At 33.6% G+C, this 17,492-nt stretch overlaps 1 protein-coding gene, 2 long non-coding RNA genes and 1 pseudogene across 4 annotated transcripts; all 4 read right to left on the bottom strand.

Moving 5' to 3' along the window:
- Positions 1-6,870: 6,870 nt before the first annotated feature.
- Positions 6,871-8,009, bottom strand: LOC147501146 (uncharacterized). The gene is made up of 3 exons (XR_015219772.1): positions 7,851-8,009; positions 7,662-7,759; positions 6,871-6,983 (listed from the first exon to the last, which is right to left on the bottom strand). It is a non-coding gene; the product is annotated as an uncharacterized LOC147501146 (long non-coding RNA).
- A 237-nt stretch (positions 8,010-8,246) lies between these two features.
- LOC147501145 (uncharacterized) lies at positions 8,247-8,801 on the bottom strand. Its single transcript, XR_015219771.1, has 2 exons — positions 8,555-8,801; positions 8,247-8,428 (listed from the first exon to the last, which is right to left on the bottom strand). It is a non-coding gene; the product is annotated as an uncharacterized LOC147501145 (long non-coding RNA).
- Positions 8,802-11,335: 2,534 nt separating this feature from the next.
- Positions 11,336-12,507, bottom strand: LOC147501144 (aldehyde dehydrogenase family 3 member I1, chloroplastic-like). The gene is made up of 3 exons (XM_086606185.1): positions 12,396-12,507; positions 12,066-12,214; positions 11,336-11,787 (listed from the first exon to the last, which is right to left on the bottom strand). Exons 1-3 carry the CDS (start codon positions 12,490-12,492, stop codon positions 11,548-11,550), a joined length of 486 nt encoding a protein of 161 aa, XP_086462311.1. The 5' UTR covers positions 12,493-12,507; the 3' UTR covers positions 11,336-11,547.
- A 372-nt stretch (positions 12,508-12,879) lies between these two features.
- Positions 12,880-16,495, bottom strand: LOC147501143 (aldehyde dehydrogenase family 3 member H1-like; annotated as a pseudogene). Its single transcript, XR_015219754.1, has 7 exons — positions 16,229-16,495; positions 15,872-16,148; positions 15,361-15,429; positions 15,178-15,274; positions 13,891-14,097; positions 13,030-13,143; positions 12,880-12,948 (listed from the first exon to the last, which is right to left on the bottom strand). The product of XR_015219754.1 is annotated as an aldehyde dehydrogenase family 3 member H1-like (transcript).
- Positions 16,496-17,492: the final 997 nt, after the last annotated feature.

The raw sequence follows: 17,492 nt of genomic DNA, 5'->3' as shown, positions 1-17,492 counted from the left end.
CATTAGCTTGAATGTGGTAGACACCCCTTCTTACTTTATACTACTACAAGAGAAAGCTTATAAAAATTGATAGTAGTGTTTTGTTTGGCCTTAAGTGTCTTTAGTTGTCAAAACTTCTTGCGTTAACGAGCATTACCGTCCCCCCCCCCCAGATGGGAAATGAGAGTCATCCGATCACTTAGTATGTACACTTGAATGGAAAATTATAACACATGGCACAAATTTGTGGTCCGTTAGGGCATCACCAATGTAGGCCCTCAAAATAGAGGGCCATGTCACCATTTTTAAGGTTAGTTTGAAGGAGAAGCTTGGTATAAAGGATCTCTAAATCATGTGTTCTACAACGCGAACCTTATAATCAAAGTTAAAATTCAAAGATATTGAGCAATCTGGTTAACAGTGGACACTCTGGCAAAGTTTGGGACTAAATAATCTTGAGGTTAAGAGCGCCTTATGCCAATTATGCTGGGCTTTTATCCTTTGAAATATTTATGGATGTATTTTTATTGACCTCGCGAAACGGACCGGGCTCTCTATAAATGTGATAGAAATAGAGACAATTTTAGAGGATGCTAAGTATAGAGGGGCATATACATACTGCATTGGAAGCCCATTTTCTATTGTTCCATTAAATATGAAGATAAAGGGCCATATAAAGGTCCCATTGGTGATGCCCTAACTTCATAACTCTTTAACTTTTTCTTACATCAGAATGTCTTAGAAAAATCTCCCCACGATTTTATTTTTTTTTCACTCTAGTTTCTATAGTTGGTTTGCCTGATGAAGTTTTGATTTCTAGTACAGAACTACAGAACACAATTTCTATTGTGAGCAGCAAAATTATCTCAATCCTTAAAATCATCCTTAAGATCCGACATTCCTCTGCAAGCTATAAACCAAATATTTGTTGTACTATATGTTGAATTGTTAAACAGCAAATATGAGAAAACCCATTGGCCATATAATAGCTACAGCTATGATGTGAACACATGAAATCTCCATTTTCTTCTCGAACCAACTAAAATTGACAAATGGCAATGTAAATAGGAAATAAGATTACTCAAATTCTAAAGCATCAAACCGTACTTTTCAATAAAAATATGAATTTTCAGACATGTAAAACTAATGACATCAAGTTACATATCAAATTATCAACCCCTCTCTGACATAGTGATTAGCACCAAGCGGTCTTAAGAACATATAAGGGAACTATATGGTTTTTTTTTTGTGGTAAAGGAACTATACTGTGTTGTTATACTTACACCATATTGACATATAAAATCTGTCTCTAAGAGCCATATTCTTGCTAGGCTATGCTTAAGCCATAATCCATAGTCATATATGTTGTAGCTTATGTGGAATAGTATATCTTGTCTTTAAAATAGATAATCGTCATTATGTAATTGAGTGAGGTAAATGAGGACACATGAAATGTGTTGATTGGATTTATTTCATGTTATTTTATGTTAAACATTTTATGATACATTTTTGTGATTGATTTGATTCATTAGATTTATTTTGTGATGTTATCCGATTTTAAGCATATTGGTTATTATTTATATAACTAAGACAATTTTTTTTTTTTAAATATTAAATAAATTTTACACCGCTTTTATCTAGACTAAAATAACATGAGAATATGAACATTAAAAGCAAATAAAAAAATGGAGAGGGCAAAAGTATTTATAAGCTTTATTATGATCGGAAAATAATTTTGGAGACATTATTTATTAGGGTTGTAATGTTCAAAAAATAAGTTATAATTTATTAAACTTATATTGCGATGTTTTTTTGTAATATACTATAGTTCTTAACCAATAAAGAGTCATTTATAACTTATATGGCAGTGACACGAACACATTCATCATATCACAATTCACAATTTGGGATCAATCAATATAATGAACTGAAGTAGAAAAAAACAACTATAAAAGAACAAAACATATATCAATATAAAAAACATAAGAACAACTATTTTACTATTTTTTAATTTTTTTTTGTGGGAAAATATATTTTTATTTAAAATTTCAAAACATTTAAAATTTGCCCCAAAATCTTTTCAAAAATTTCAAAATTTCAAAACATTCAAAATTTTAAAACACAAAACACTAAAAAATTCTCAAAACCCATGAAATTCTGCGGGAATTCAATTGTTTAAAACATTTGGGAGTGGTTCTAGATCTTTCTTATCTCTCTATAAATAGACTTCATACTCCACACTGAAATTTCACTCATTCTCTCTACAATTCAATTTTTATATTTTTTTCGCACTCATCATTCCCACCATAGGGTGCTTGTCCATCGTCATAGGAGAGCTTTTGTGCCTCTGTTGGATTTTCATCCTTATTCCCCAAATTTTGGGTTGAATTATTTCCAAAATATAATGGTGAGCAACCCAACAATCCTTTTTAGCTTATAGCCTAAAGTGTATTGAAACACATTTTAGTATTTGTGGTGGGCTTGCAAAAGCCCCTTTAATAAACCTTACAAGTCATTGATTATGAGAGTGATTTGAGATGATCACTCTATATCTTTTTTTTTTTTTTGTTTTTTTTTTTTATAATGATAACAATTTTTACAAATAATTATGACAAACATGCAACAAATTTTTATGTGCTTGGTTTCCGATGGCAACACTCTATATATATATATTTTTTTTTGATAATCGATAACTTGAATTTTACAAAATAAAATAATTAGGGCGATTTTTGTTTTTTTTTTTTGTTTTTGTTTTTTTTAATTTGGTAATTGACAACACCCTATATCTCTAGATCCAATCTTTTACATTTCTCATGCTTTCTCACAAACACCTAGCAATATGTAGCATTCTTCTCTAATCCCTCTAGCAATGGTTTGTAACATATATATACTTTACAGCCTTAGAGATGTTATTTCATGGTATAAACATAAGTGATGATACATTTTTTGTGATCAATGTTGATTCATTAGATTTATTTCATGATGTTATCTGATTTTAAACATATTGGTTATTATTTATATAACTGAGACAATTTTTTTTTCAAATATTGAATAAATTTTACACCGTTTTTATCTAGACTAAAATAATATGAGAATATGAACATTAAAAGCAAATAAAAGCGGGAGAGGGCAAAAATATTTATAAGCTTTATCATGATCTTGGAAAATAATTTTGGAGACATTATTTATTAGGGTTGTAATGTTAAAAATAAGTTATAATTTATTAAGCTTATTTTGTGATGTTGTTTTAGTAAGATATTATGGTTCTTAACCAATAAAAATCATTTACTTACATGATAGTGACACAAACACTTTTGTCATATCACAATTCACAATTTGGGATCAATCAATATAATGAACTGAAGTAAAAAAAACAACTATAAAACACAAAACACATATCAACACCCCATATATTTAAAAATGGCTCTCAGATTTAAAAAATTCAACTTTGTTGTCTCCGGTAATAACATATATAAACCAAACTAGCATAATTCAGGAGAAACACTCTAATTATTTGATGCTTGAATCAATGAGCAAATAAAAATAAGATATAGGTTTGGTCATTGATTTTTTTATTTGCTCTAAAATAAGATATAGGAAATTACCAAAATAATAACAATAATAAGATATCTATCTATATCTTAATATTAAAAGCTCCCACAAGGGATATTTTTTCGATCTCTATTAAAAGTTCCACGTCATCCCCTATTAAAATGAGAATTTGTCTCATATTAAATGCAGAATCTCATATAATATATACCTTTCAAGGTTTGTTTCAGTTTACGTTGTACCATTTATATCTGGAAAATGTAGTACCTTTAGATGGAGTTTTCAATTCTAGTTTGATAGAATGGTAAAATTGTTCCCTTGATGCATTCTTGTTGGGGCTGCACACTGGGGGCAATGACAATGGTCTGTGCCTCTCATATATTGTCATCATTTCTCTTTCAACATTAACCTATCCTCTCAACCTGTGTCTTTATACAGCATGCATTTTCCACCTTAAATTAGTGGTCAGTGATATGGTTTGATTAGACTAACATTAAATTTTCAGGATGCAGATATTGACATTAGAGTAGTACGTGATGGGCGTGGCCCAGAGTGCAATGTTTGAAGCAATTTCGAGCAGGTATTTCACTAGATTGGTTATGCTACTCGACACTGTCACTATGACCTGCCTATGTTAGTTCAGAGGATCTGAATGTAGGGAGATGTATTTTCCTGTATGTGTGTATTGAGAGCATATCTAGAAAATTTAAATCCCGAATTCATTCGAAAAAGTTTGATGTTAGTCTGCATGTGAAAGGAAAATTGATATGGATCCATCCATAATGGGAATATTTCTTTGAGTAGCCTTGACCAGTTCGTTAGAGTTCTGTGAATACATTTTTGCTTGATGACTAATAGAATTGTTAAAATTTGGTTTGTCAAGTTTAGACACATTCATGTATATTATTTGTATAATATTCATGTTTTTTTTTTTTGCAGTATGGGTTGCCAATGCCAGTTTCTTTGTTAAGGGCAGATAACAATCTTCCTCCTTGGCGTCCTGGACTAAAAGAGGTAGTCCCTTGTGCTTTCATGTTGCTCATCTAAAATTATGTCTCTATCTGTTTTCTCATGTACCTAAATGGTGTCCTTGCAATACAACTCCGGCTTCAACCTAAGTATGTAAAGAGAACCCTAAACCTGTAATATATTAGCTCATAATTAAAAAGCCTAACATTTTTTTTTTGAGTATGATATAGTGTGACCGTTAACACAGTCAGATCTGCAATTGAACAACATCATTTATATTTGTTATTTGAGTATGAGTCTCGTTCTATATTATGCCCTGCTGTAAGGAAATTCTGATGTTTTTTGTGCTGCTTTAGCCTATAAATTGAATGTGCATGTCTGTCTTGCTTTTGCAAAGTATATTTGTTAGTGATCAACTGAACCTGCTACCAGTTTTTGTATGACATTTTCTTTGTTAGGTGTTCGATGCCATTATATATGATCCTCCTTATGCTGTTTGGAGGGACGTAAATCTGGTGCCCTGGGGGTATTGAAGGGTATTGTGATCCATATACTGTTCCCTGATGGCAAACAGTTAGACCACATTACCATCAACTGCGCTTACAGCTTAGCTGAGTGCATACACGATTTGTTTTGAACTCGCTGCTCGGATGCTTGTCATGGGTGGGAGGCTTGTATTCTTTTACCCCAGTACTAAGAAAGATGGCTCCACGGACACCCATTTCCCTGAACATCCATGTTTCACGTTGGGTTGCCGCTTGTGAACAGATTCTTGGCTTCCGCGCTATAGCAGTATTTTGCTAAGTTGCTAACCCTTGGTGAAGAAGGGACCTTACAGTGAGGATTGCAAGATGTATCCAAGAGTCGCATTTAGATTTTTAGAAAACCATCTGAAGTGGCTGGAGATGGAGCTTCCTCTGTTTTTAACAGCCCAAATGACTCTCAAACTGCATCTGTGGAATCCAAGTTGATTAAGGATTCAAAGCCAAAGTACAGAGAGAAGTATGTCTAGTTACACCTGTTTTGACTGATTGACGAATATGCTCATGTAATGCATGTATGGGAAGGGCATGTGGAATTATGTGTTGTACTCTTGAGAAAGTAAAATTTAGTGCAAGGGAATACCTTAAGCACTGCCCTTTTCTTGTCAATCACTGTAAAATTTGGTGCTGAGTTTTGGTCCAAACTCCGTGTGGATTGACTTCAGATCAATCTGAGTTGAGAATTCCTTCAGCCTTTACGCATTCAACTCTCTCCATCAATTTAGTAAGTTTCCAATGTATAGTAGTTTTATACTTTTATCCATTTCGTTATTTCTTTAGATGAACAGATGAACAAGAAGATTTAGATCTTACAACTATATCTCTCCTTAATCCCCTTCTTCATAGTTTTCTTATGTCAAAACTTTCTTACTTTCTTGTTTAAATTGTAGTGAACTAATTTTATATATAAAATTCAAAATCAACCAATGAGTGACCACAGGCTGTTCTAAGAAGAGAGAGACAGGGAAAATGTCAAGACTTGAAAATAACCTCCATCTCATGGATTTTATCAAGTCTGCCTCATGTCTGAAAGCACGAAAACTATTTCTATAATGTTAGGAATAATACAAAGGGATGCAATACATGTGTACTCATATACACTTTCATGGTCTATACAAGACCCTCTAGAATCCCCATACCCTAACAAGCAAAGACTGATTTCCTTTTCATGCAATTGTCCTCCTCACATTAAGTCACTGAAACTTGAGACTCTATCAGAAATGGAGTAGTGATGGAAGATGACTGACACTTCACCTAAAAGTTAAGCTATCTTAGCTATGTCTGAAGATCAATCTTAAATGTGTTCATTTTCAGGATGAATTAGAATGAGAAATAAAAATAAAAATAGCCCTCCCCTTATATCCTAGTGGAGCTTAAGCTTTAGTGAATTCAAAATTTCTAAGCAGGCAGTCAACTCAAGCAAAAGGTATCAAGTAAACTTTCCTTCACCAACAGAAGAAATTCCTTTCTAAACTATAATTATGACACGGAATTGATCCTAAGACTGTGTCTCAAACAAAAGGTATCAATGAAACTTTCCTTTACCAACAGAAGAAATAATTTCCTTTCTAAACTAGTAAACTATAATTATAACGAGGAATTGATACTAAGACTGTGTAAGTAGTATTTAAGATTTATAGAGAATTTTAAAAACGCCTTGTAGATTTTGATTGTTATATATGAAAATCAAAATCCTAGATTGCAGTTATCCAACTAGAAAGGTATAGGATTAAAACCAATGGCCAATATTTTGTCCCACTTCTGTTCTAGCAGTGCAGCTGCTTCAGGAGCAGCACCTCAAATAACTCTTATGGAAGAAGTATCTAGGTATTTTCTATGAATCTTGCAAGTAATGAAGATGGCCCTTAGGAGCAATTTCTGATGGTTTAAGAACCACTGCATTCCCAGCTGCAACAGCTCCAATGATTGGATCAAGAGATAACACTGGAAGGAAACAGAAGAGAAGTTTAAAAATTAATTTCATGGTCACATAGGAATTAAGAATAATATAACAGAGGATTTAATCAAAACTTCAAAACCAGACCACCTGAAAAAAATGAAATGAATGAGTTTCAAATTAGAAAAGATGTTCGGCAATGAGCAAGAACCCTTAATATCTAGCAAAAAACTACAAACTCAAATTCGAGCAATAGAAGGGAAAAAAATGAAGAAGAGTTGATCAGAATTAGGATACAATAGTTTAGCCACGAGTTAAATAATTTTTTCCAAGAGGTAAAGAACAAAATCAAAAGAAAGGAAAATGAAGGAACTTTTGGTAGAAAGCTGAGGCAAATGAGCGAACTCAATATTCCTAGATAGTTCGAAGAACACGGTTGCAGGGTAAGCAAAGGAATATGATATGACCATATACAGTCTATTTGGACTTATTGATTACTCATAAACATATAAAGGAAATGAATCCCTGTTATGATGAACACTGAAGTGACAAAAATCTGGAACAATACCATTAGGAACTAAAGATAAAACACGAATAACTTGAATCAGTAGCACATAATTATTTGTATACATTCAAGGATTGCTAAATACTGATAGGCACTTAAGTCAGATACAGTCATACATATAGGCGTGCATCTAAGTAAGATTTCAATGATTGCTACATACAGATAGGATAGTTCCATGTCGAGATGACCAATACAGCTCCTAGTGGTTCAGACACAATTTCTGCTGATGACGGAAAAGTTGTAATTTCAGTTTTTGACCTGCAAAATGTTAAAATCTTGCATGATATAGCGTTTTCTGCATAAGTCAAAAGACAAACAATTTCCAAACTGAATGTTCATATAACATTACCTTTTGCGGCTTCATCCAGTGTTTTAGTTCTTTAAAGAGCCAGTTTACATGAGGTCTTTGTCATAGAAATCTGCACTACAAGCCTAAAGATCTCAAATTTTAAACACAAAATGCACCACAAGTTAATACATAAAATCCATTGTTGCCAAGGATGAAATTGTCGTTGCAAAGGGTTTTACTTTTACATTTAAGTCTCACCAACATTGACAATAACAAGACCAGTAAACAAATCTCCCAAAATTAAGTAAACTGATACCCAATTCAAACTAGAATCATAAATGAAAATGATGTAAAAAGAAATCGAACCTCGGCGACAAACTCTCGAACTTAGGCTTAGAAAGATCTTTAGCAAGAGCTTCAGCAATCTCTGATTCATTTTCATCCATCATCTTAATAATACTATTTATCTGAGCCACTCTCCATTCATAACTCTTGGTTACACCCGACCCAAAACTCTTTCTCAACTCCTTAACCAATACAGAAGCACTCTCACTATCAAACTTCTTGTTCTTATTCTCTTCATCAGCCATTATACCAACTTGTTCAAAACTCAGAGAAGCAGATATTCTACTACAGGTCTACAGCACAAGCAAAACAAAGCTTAAAGAATCTGCAGGCCAAGTGGATATATAATATCTATCTGTCTATCTAAACAAAACAACAAACGTTGGGATGTCAGAAGTCAGGGAAAACAAGTTACGTACGTCAGAGATTTTAGATTCGGCTGTTGTCCTCCGTGTGATTAATAAGCAAAGTACGGAAACCGTTTTGTACATGATTGTTTTGGCATTTATTGTCGACCACATATGTTAAATGTATGTATATATCCTTTTCAGTACCCACATCAAGATTCCTGTTGATCACTACCACATATTTTATTTTGTTTGTGGTGGGATTTGCATTGACTGCCACTACTCAGTGCGCGAGATGGTTGAGTGCACGATGTTTTAAATTAGGCCGTTATAAGACTCCTTAAATTTTTTTTAAGAATTTAATATCCCAATTTGAACAGAATATGAACTGAACATCTGTTACCCAACTTTATCCATAATATACGAAAATATCTTCACTTGGAAACAAACATAACCGATTATCTATCCTAGTGGAATGCAAAACAAAAATTTTAATTTCACACAAAAATTTCATTTATAACCATCTATCTTTACATTTAAAAATGCATATAATGAAAAAACTCAAAATATTATACCTCCAATATTTTGTTGAGGCATTTGACACTAGTCGTTAAGTGTAAACTCCAAATCACTGGACACTAAACCCAAAATCTTTATAAACTAGATCCTAAGCCTAAACTCTAAACATTAAGACACTAAATTCTAACCTCTATAAACTAGACTCTAAGTCTAAACCCTAAACCAACCCGTTGTATTTAATAGTAGTTAATCAAACCCACAAAATAAATAATCAAATGCATTTTGTATCTGTATTTTAAAATGCGTGGTGTGTATGCATTTTAAAATGTATAAGTTTATAACGTGGTCGATTCTAGATTTTAAAATATATAAGTTTATAACATAGTGCATCTCATTTTTAAAATGTATACGTTTATTATAACGCTAGGATTCAGATTTTAAAATGTTTGCATTCAAGAAAAAGCGTTTTTATAGAATCTGCAAAGTGTATCCATACAATTCAAACCATTGATTTTTAAGATTTAAGATGGGGGATTTACAAATTTATAAAATAAGGGGAGAGTCATGTGCATCAAAACTCGACATATAGCAAGCATCAGAGATACGAGGTGTTGAGGAAGAAGTATAGTCAAGTAAAAAAAAAAATATATATACCATTAATACCATTGATAATCACAAACCGAAACTGTTGAACATCAACCAAGTAAAAGTAAGGTGTTCTCCTACACCTTCCATAAAAAATTACACACTCCCACAACTTTGTCAAAGTAAATTCACATTTTATAACTCTGTATAATTCTATGCCCAAACAAAAGGTAATGCAAAGGAATTTAATAAACTCACACGCACAAATGTAGTTTTTCAAACAATTCTTTCTCATTCATGATTCTTGATCGCCCTACAAACCATTAAATCAGACAGGCGAGTCTCGAACTTGATGATGTGAACCCAAAAGAAAATTAGGATCCGAGATATCATTGTGGTTTTCATCTTGTTGCCTCTATTGTGAGATTTGTTCATTTGCTCTCCAAATAGTGTTTTGCTCATTAGATGATCAGAATTGTTTTGGCTCATGGATTAGCATCATGCGCTTTTACGAAAAGATTAAATTGAGAGAAGATTAAAAGAATGATGATTGCATAAACTTAAAAAAGTTATGTAAAGAAGAAGAACAAAAAATAAATTAAGGGCGGTTATTTATCTACTAAGTAGTTATTTTGCAAGGGCAAAAAAAAAAAAGAAATTATCTCAAAAAATCACAGGTGGCGGGCTTGTCTCGAGTCAAAAACCCAAATTCTAATAATTTTCTATAAAACAATACTTATGCGGATGAAAAGAAATGATGGGGTATTAAAACTCAAAAAAATTATTGGTTTGGCTTTTTAGTTGTTTTTTTTTTAAACTAGGCTCTCTAACCCATTTTTTGGTTTAGATTTAGCCATATTCAGTGATGTGGACAAAAAAGTCATTTGGTTGGTTTCTGTCTCATTTCTTCTTTTTTCGTTCCTCCTCTCTTTTTCTCTCCCTCTCCACGCCCACTCCAATCTCTCCCTCTCCCTTCTCCATCCTCCCTCTCTGCTGCATAGCAGTATACTAATTTATATACTAATATATTAATACATAGTTATGTTATAGTTCATAGGCATACTATAGACTTTAGGAAATCTTTCAGAAGAACAACTATACAAGCTTTCTCTTAAACATTAACGGACATGGTATCTTGAATAGTTTATATAGTGCTTTGAACAACTTTTTCATTTATGCTTATTACATGGTGAGGGCAAAACACTAAATAAACTGTTCAAAATACTAAATAAACTGCATCAAGACACTATATTACTATAGAGTTGAGGGAATCCTTCACACTAATAATAACTGTTTATTTCCATCATTAATGATTATTACATGCACGTGCAGGTAACATACTACCAAGGCCCAAAATATTTCTGATATATTGCTGATATATATATCGTTTTTTTGGTACACCGATATCAATATATCCGATATATATATCCACCGAATATTGAATTTTTTTTCCGATATATATTGGAATTTCCGATATAAAATATTATATCACCGATATAACCGATATATGCGATATTTACAATATATATCGTTTGACTTTTTGGCCATTTTTTAATATAAATATCCGATATTTCCAATATTTTATGATATTTTTTTACCGATATTTTTGATATTTTAAATAGTTTGGTCAAAAAAAATTGATATATCCGGTATATATATCAGTTTTTAAGTACACCGAAATATTCACAGAATTCGATATTTTGGGCCTTGCATACTGCGTATTGTTTCACATTTAAAGACACTTTCACCTTTTCTCTGGTGAACACCGATTGTTTCTGCTAAATATATATGGTATCGATTCTCAAATATGCACACCGATTAGTAAAAGGAATCGGAGGGGACAAGGTTACCATACATTCATCGTGCATGCTGATCAATTATTCATCATGAAGCACGAATATACAATTCGCTTAAACTCAATACAAAGTATAAACATTCATCAAGACAACCAATCCCATCAATCAAACTTTAGACCATCCAATTAGAGAAAAAATTGCGCCAAAGATATCACCGTTGAGGAGGGCTGTCAGAAGTCTCTGTTTTCGAGGAGTAAATGGTGGATACCTTATTGGTGCATCACCTACAAATCCACGGTACATAACTGCCTTCTTGTGACTGAAGGCATCAAATGAGAACTTTCCATGGTACGCACCCACTCCACTCTCTCCAACTCCTCCAAAAGGTAGTGTATGAGCCGTAAGCTGCAACCAAATAAGAAGCAAAAAAGGAAGTTGGGATGATTAGTTCCTGGAAAAGTGCGCGACTGTCCAGAGGACATTATGCCCCCTCCCAGCCATCCCAGATGCCATCTTAGAGTAAGTACTTTAGAATGGTGAAAATCTACACCCACATTCCCACTTATCTAAGAACAAACCCAACAAAGTGAACACCAAGACCTATATTGTTGTATTGAATGTCACACTTCACCTGTATTGCATATGCATGCATTTGTATTAAATTACTACGGGAATATAATTACATGGATGACAGTGTCGTTGACGATCATCCCTCCAGAAGAGATGGTGCTAACAAACTTCTGCTCAAGTTTTTTGTCTTTTGTGAAAAGATAAGCTGCAAGAGGCTTATCTTTAGATAGAATCAAAGCAAAGCTTTCTTCAAGTTGTCGACCTACATCAAACCAAGAAGAATGATGAAATTATTGTAAAATGCCTCACGTCCAAGATGCTTGCATGAAGAGATGATTGATCGAAGAGTAATTGAACACTTTCTCATCTGTACATAATCAAACTTGAGAAGGAAAACAAAAAAGAGAAAAGATGAAGGTTTCAGAAGCAGCCTGGGCTCTCACAGTGACAATGGGAAGTAATGGACCAAAAATCTCCTCTTGCATGATTAGAGAGTCTTGAGGAACATCCAACAAAATGGTGGGAGCAATTTTTCTGCATTGGCAGCAAAACACATAATCAGTCTAACCTGATCTATTTTTTTAAGACAAAGATTTCATGAGCCAATGCAGTCATGGAAAACTCACAGGCGTTTTTTTCATCACGCTGGCCTCCATAGACAATCTTATCAGAAACCTTATCCTCATCCAAGAACTTTGTCAAGCGTGCAAAGTGATTGGAGTTCACAACACGCTGATATTTCTTTTTGATTCCATAGGATCTTTCCCGTGGAATTCCTCCAATCTACTTAAGTAAAAGCATCTACCTGATAGAATGACAGAACTAATGAAAGAATGAAACAAAAATGATTTATTCAGAATGCTTGTACATCTCTTCCACTATAAATTCTTACCAACTTGAGCCAAAGCTTTCGTGGTAATAATGTAATCAGGAGCAATGCAAGCTTGCCCATTGTTGCATGCCCACTTTCCATAGGCAATAATGCCTGCTTGCAACCTTTGCATCATAAAAAATAAGGTCAGCCTGCTTTTGCAGTGAATATGGGACGAAAAATAAATGTGAAATGATTTTTTTTACCTTTAAGTCGATGTTTGAGTCAACTATGACAGGAGATTTCCCTCCGAGCTCTAGAACTACAGGTGTGAGGTGCTTTGCAGCAGCACTCATTATAATCTGCCACTCGACCATTACCTACAGAAATTGAGATTATCCATTATTTATGATATAAAATTCAAAATCAACGAATGAGCGACCACAGGCTGTTCTAAGAAGAGAGGAAGACGGAGAAAAAAGCTTCTAAGACTTGAAAATAACCTCCATCTGATTTTATCCAAGTCTGCCTTATGTATGGAAATCCCGAAAACTATTTCTATAATGCTATGAATAATATAAACAAATGCAATATTATACACTTCCAACATTTCATGGTCTATTACAATACCCTCTAGAATCCCCAGACCCTAAGAAGCAAAACTGATTTTCTTATCATGCAATCATCCTCCCCATATTTAGTCTACTGGAACGTGTGACCCTACCAGAAACAGAGTAGCAATGGAAAGATTACAGATACTTAAACATAGTTTAGACATTTTTGCTAGGTCTGAAGATCAATCTTATATGCGTTCGTTTAAGGATGATACGGAGGGATTAAAGCAAAATCAAACAATTAGCCACTCCTCATATTCAAGTGGAGCTTAACCGACTGCAAAAATTTCTTAAGTAAATAGTCAACTCAAGCAAAAGGTATCAAGTGAACTTTCCATTACCAAGCGTTAACAGAAGAAACAATTTCCCTCTTAAAATACATAAATGACAAGGAATTGATACTAAAATCTATATCGTAGTATTTAAGATTCATAGAGAATTTTAAAGGTATAGAAAGTCAATATTATATGTTGCAGTCATCTAACAAGAAAAGGTATAGGATATCAAAATTACCCGTGTAGAATATTTTGTCCCACTTCTGTTCTAGCAGTGCAGCTGTTTCAGGAACCGCACCCTCAACAACTCTTATGGAAGAAGTATCTAGGTATTTTTCTATGAATCTTGCAAGTAATGAAGATGATGCAGGAGCAATTTCTGATGGTTTAAGAACCACTGCATTTCCAGCTGCAATAGCTCCAATCATTGGATCAAGAGATAACACTGGAAGGAAATTGAGAGAAGTTAGAAAATTAACTTTCATGGTCACATACGAATTAATTAAGAGAAAATATAACAGAATATCTAAACAAAATTTCAAAGAACAGACCAAATGACAAAATGAAAGGAATAGGTTCTAAATTGGAAAAAAGACAGTTTAGCAATGAACAAGAACCATACATATATCTAGCATAAACTACAAACTCAAATTCGAGCAGTAGAAGGGAAACAAATGAAGAAGGGTTGATCAGAATGAGGATATTTTGGTTCAGCCACTAGTTTAACATCTCTTTGTCCAAGAGGTAAAGGAGAAAATCAAAAGAAAGGAAGACAAAGGAACCTTTAATTGAAAGCTGAGGCAACTCCCATGGGACTTACAGCCTCGATGGAGAGTTTGCCTAAGTAAGTTACATTATGTCAGAATCACCTCCATTTGGAGGGAGAGCAGTGTTGCTGCTGATTTAGTTGCTAAAGTTGCTGCAACTCTTCAACCTAATGAGAGTCAAGTGTTTGAGGGAAAGCCACCATGGCTGCTAAGATGGGAGGCTCCCTATGAGGTTTGCTTGATTGTAATGTTGGTATTAGACTATCACTTTATGTGATGTTCTTGTGTCCATTTAGCTTTGAATAGAACAGGTATGACTGTATGACCTGTTCACACAGCTTCTGCAACTCTTTGTAAATGTTCATATATTATTCCTCTTACCAAGCAAAAAAAAAAACAGAAAGCTGAGGCAAAACGAGCGAACTGCATATTCCTCTATAGTTCGAAGACACGGCTGAAGCATACGCAAAGGGAATGATAAAAAGTTAAATATTGAGTATGATATCCATTTGGACTTGCTGATTACTCATAAACATGTGAAGGAAATGAATCCCTGTTATGATGAACACTCATGTGACAAAACTAAGGATTAATACCATTACTAACAAAAGCATGGCACAAATAACTTCAATTAACAGCACATAAACATTGGTAGACATTCAAGGATTTCTACATAGAGATAGGCACTTAAGTAAGACTACAACATACAGTCATACATTTAGGTGCACTTAAGTAAGATTTCAAGGAATGCCACATACTGATAGGATAGTTCCATGTCGAAATGACCAATACAACTCCTAGTGGTTCAGACACAATTTCTGCTGATGCTGGAAACGTTGTAATTGAAGTTTTGACCTGCAAAATGTTAAAATCTTTTATAGCATAGCGTTTTCTCTAACTCAAACAATGTTCCAAACTGTATGATGGTCATATAACATTACCTTTTCCGGCTTCATCCAATGTTTTAGTTCTTTAAGAGCAACTTTACATGAGGTCTTTATAAAGGAAATCTGCATTACAAACCAAAATATATCACAATTAATTTTGAGCCGAATATTCTTAGAAAACAAAAGAAAATGTAGTACACATTAATACAAATAATTTTTTGGTCGTATATATAGCTATATTGTTTTGCATACACCGGATACATTCAGCTAAAAATAAAGGGTTTTTACTTCAATACAAGTTTCCATTGTCGCCCAAGGATGAAATTGTCTTTGCAAAGGCGTTTACTCCACATTTTAAGTCTCACCAAAATTCACAATAAAACAAAGATCCCAATTATATGTTACAGTTAACCACCCAATTCAAACTAGATTCTAGCCTATATCTCAAATCATTCATGCACCAAAATATCCAACAATCATCAACATTGATATAAAAGCCAGACTCATAAGAAAAAACATAGTACTACCCTTAATTTACTCAAAATTAAGTTAAAAGAAATCGAACCTCGGAGAAGAAAGTCTCGAAGCTATGCTTAGAAAGATCTTTAGCAAGAGCTTCAGCAATCTCTGACTCATTTTCATCCATCATCTTAAAAATACTATTTAGCTGAGCCACTCTCCATTCATAACTCTTGGTTACACCCGACCCAAAACTCTTTCTCAACTCCTTGACCAATAAAGAACCACTCTTACTATCAAACTTCTTGTCCTTATTCTCTTCATCAGCCATTATAACAGTCATTCTACCAACTTGTTCAGAACTCACAGAAGCAGATATTCTACTACAGAAGCAAAACAAAGCTTTAAAGTTAGCAAAACAAAGAAAACAGTGGACAACAGATGAAGGAGTTGAAATGAATACCGAGAAGAAGAGAACAAATGGTGGGGTGATGATGTGTTGTGCTTAAAAGAATCTGCAGGCAAGATAGAGAGAAGGGAAAGTGGCTATAAAAAAACACGAAAACACAAACGTTGGAAGTCAGAAGTGAGGGAGAACAAGTTACTAACTAGTGCGTCAGAGATTTGGATTTGGATTCTCTGTTGGTCCTCGTGCATGCGTGTGTATTTATTAATATTAATAAGCAAAGTACGAAAGCCGTTTTATATGTGGTGATCATTGGCATTTATTCATTTTATTGTAACCAAAATACCAAATCATTAAGGCAAGTAAAAATAAAAAAATAAAAAATAATTTCCAAGGAGCAAATTTTGTTTGATTTTACTATTAATAAACTTGTTGTTGTAGCTGGATCCATTTTGAATTGTCTATATTATATATCACCAGATTCACCTAACCCATGATTTTTATTTTTTTTGTTGATTATTGAGGTTTTGTAACCCCACTGCCTTTTTTTTTTAAAAGGTGTCGCAACCCCACTTCCATAGTCACGTTGTATGTGATCAGATCTGATTTCTTTTGAATCCGATTACAATGTGTCTAGCTGGTCAAAATAATTAAACTTGCATGTGCCAACTAGCAAAATTAGCAAAATTGGTAAAATTTTTGGGTGAAAAACAACTAAAAAGAATATCAAACTTGACACTTTTGACAGTTTGGGGACCAAACTTTTTTTTCTTGACAGACTGTTTGCTTTTTGCAATTTAGGAACTTCTGTCAAATTTCTCTAATACTGTTTCTAATTTTTATTTTTTTCGAAAAATAAAAAATATACTGACCTATACAACTATAACTCATACGCACACACTTTTTATTGATAGCAATAGGTCTTCCCCAAAGAAGGGGAGGTTTACTCTAACAGCTAAGTAATCTCTAAAAGCTAAATAATACTGAATTACACAGCCATACACCCCTTTAAGGCCCAAATTCTTGACAAGAATCCACTCCTGTTGAGGCACTTTAGCAACCAACAAGTAACGAAGGGTTGTGAAAACAGTGACTTTATACAAGGACCTCATATTCTTGATGTAATGCCCAAGGACAAGACTGAGTCCATCTTAAATATTGTTGTAGAAGAAACATAGTGTTGGAACCCTTTGGATTTCTGGGTTGGCCAAAAGCATACCAATGTTGTCTTAAGTTATTTTATGGGTCATTTCATACTCTAACTTTCTCTGCCTCTCATAAAACCAACCAAACATGATAAATGCAGGATGGAAATGGCAAA

The sequence above is a fragment of the Coptis chinensis genome, chromosome 4 (genome assembly GCF_015680905.1).
Source record: "Coptis chinensis isolate HL-2020 chromosome 4, ASM1568090v1, whole genome shotgun sequence".
In the NCBI taxonomy this organism is placed as follows: Eukaryota; Viridiplantae; Streptophyta; class Magnoliopsida; order Ranunculales; family Ranunculaceae; genus Coptis; species Coptis chinensis.
Note: the sequence above shows the minus strand (reverse complement) of the source record. Positions and strands in the feature narration are given on the sequence as shown.

Bases quoted from the DNA above. Each gene is read 5' to 3' on its own strand.
- LOC147501144 (XM_086606185.1), bottom strand. From the start codon at position 12,492: ATGCAGAAAAATTGCTCCCACCATTTTGTTGGATGTTCCTCAAGACTC. The intron at 12,215-12,395 runs GTGAGAGCCCAG...GGTTTGATGTAG, and splicing joins CATTACTTCCCATTGTCACT to GTCGACAACTTGAAGAAAGC. The intron at 11,788-12,065 runs GTAATTATATTC...ATTTGGTTGCAG, and splicing joins TCAACGACACTGTCATCCAT to CTTACGGCTCATACACTACC.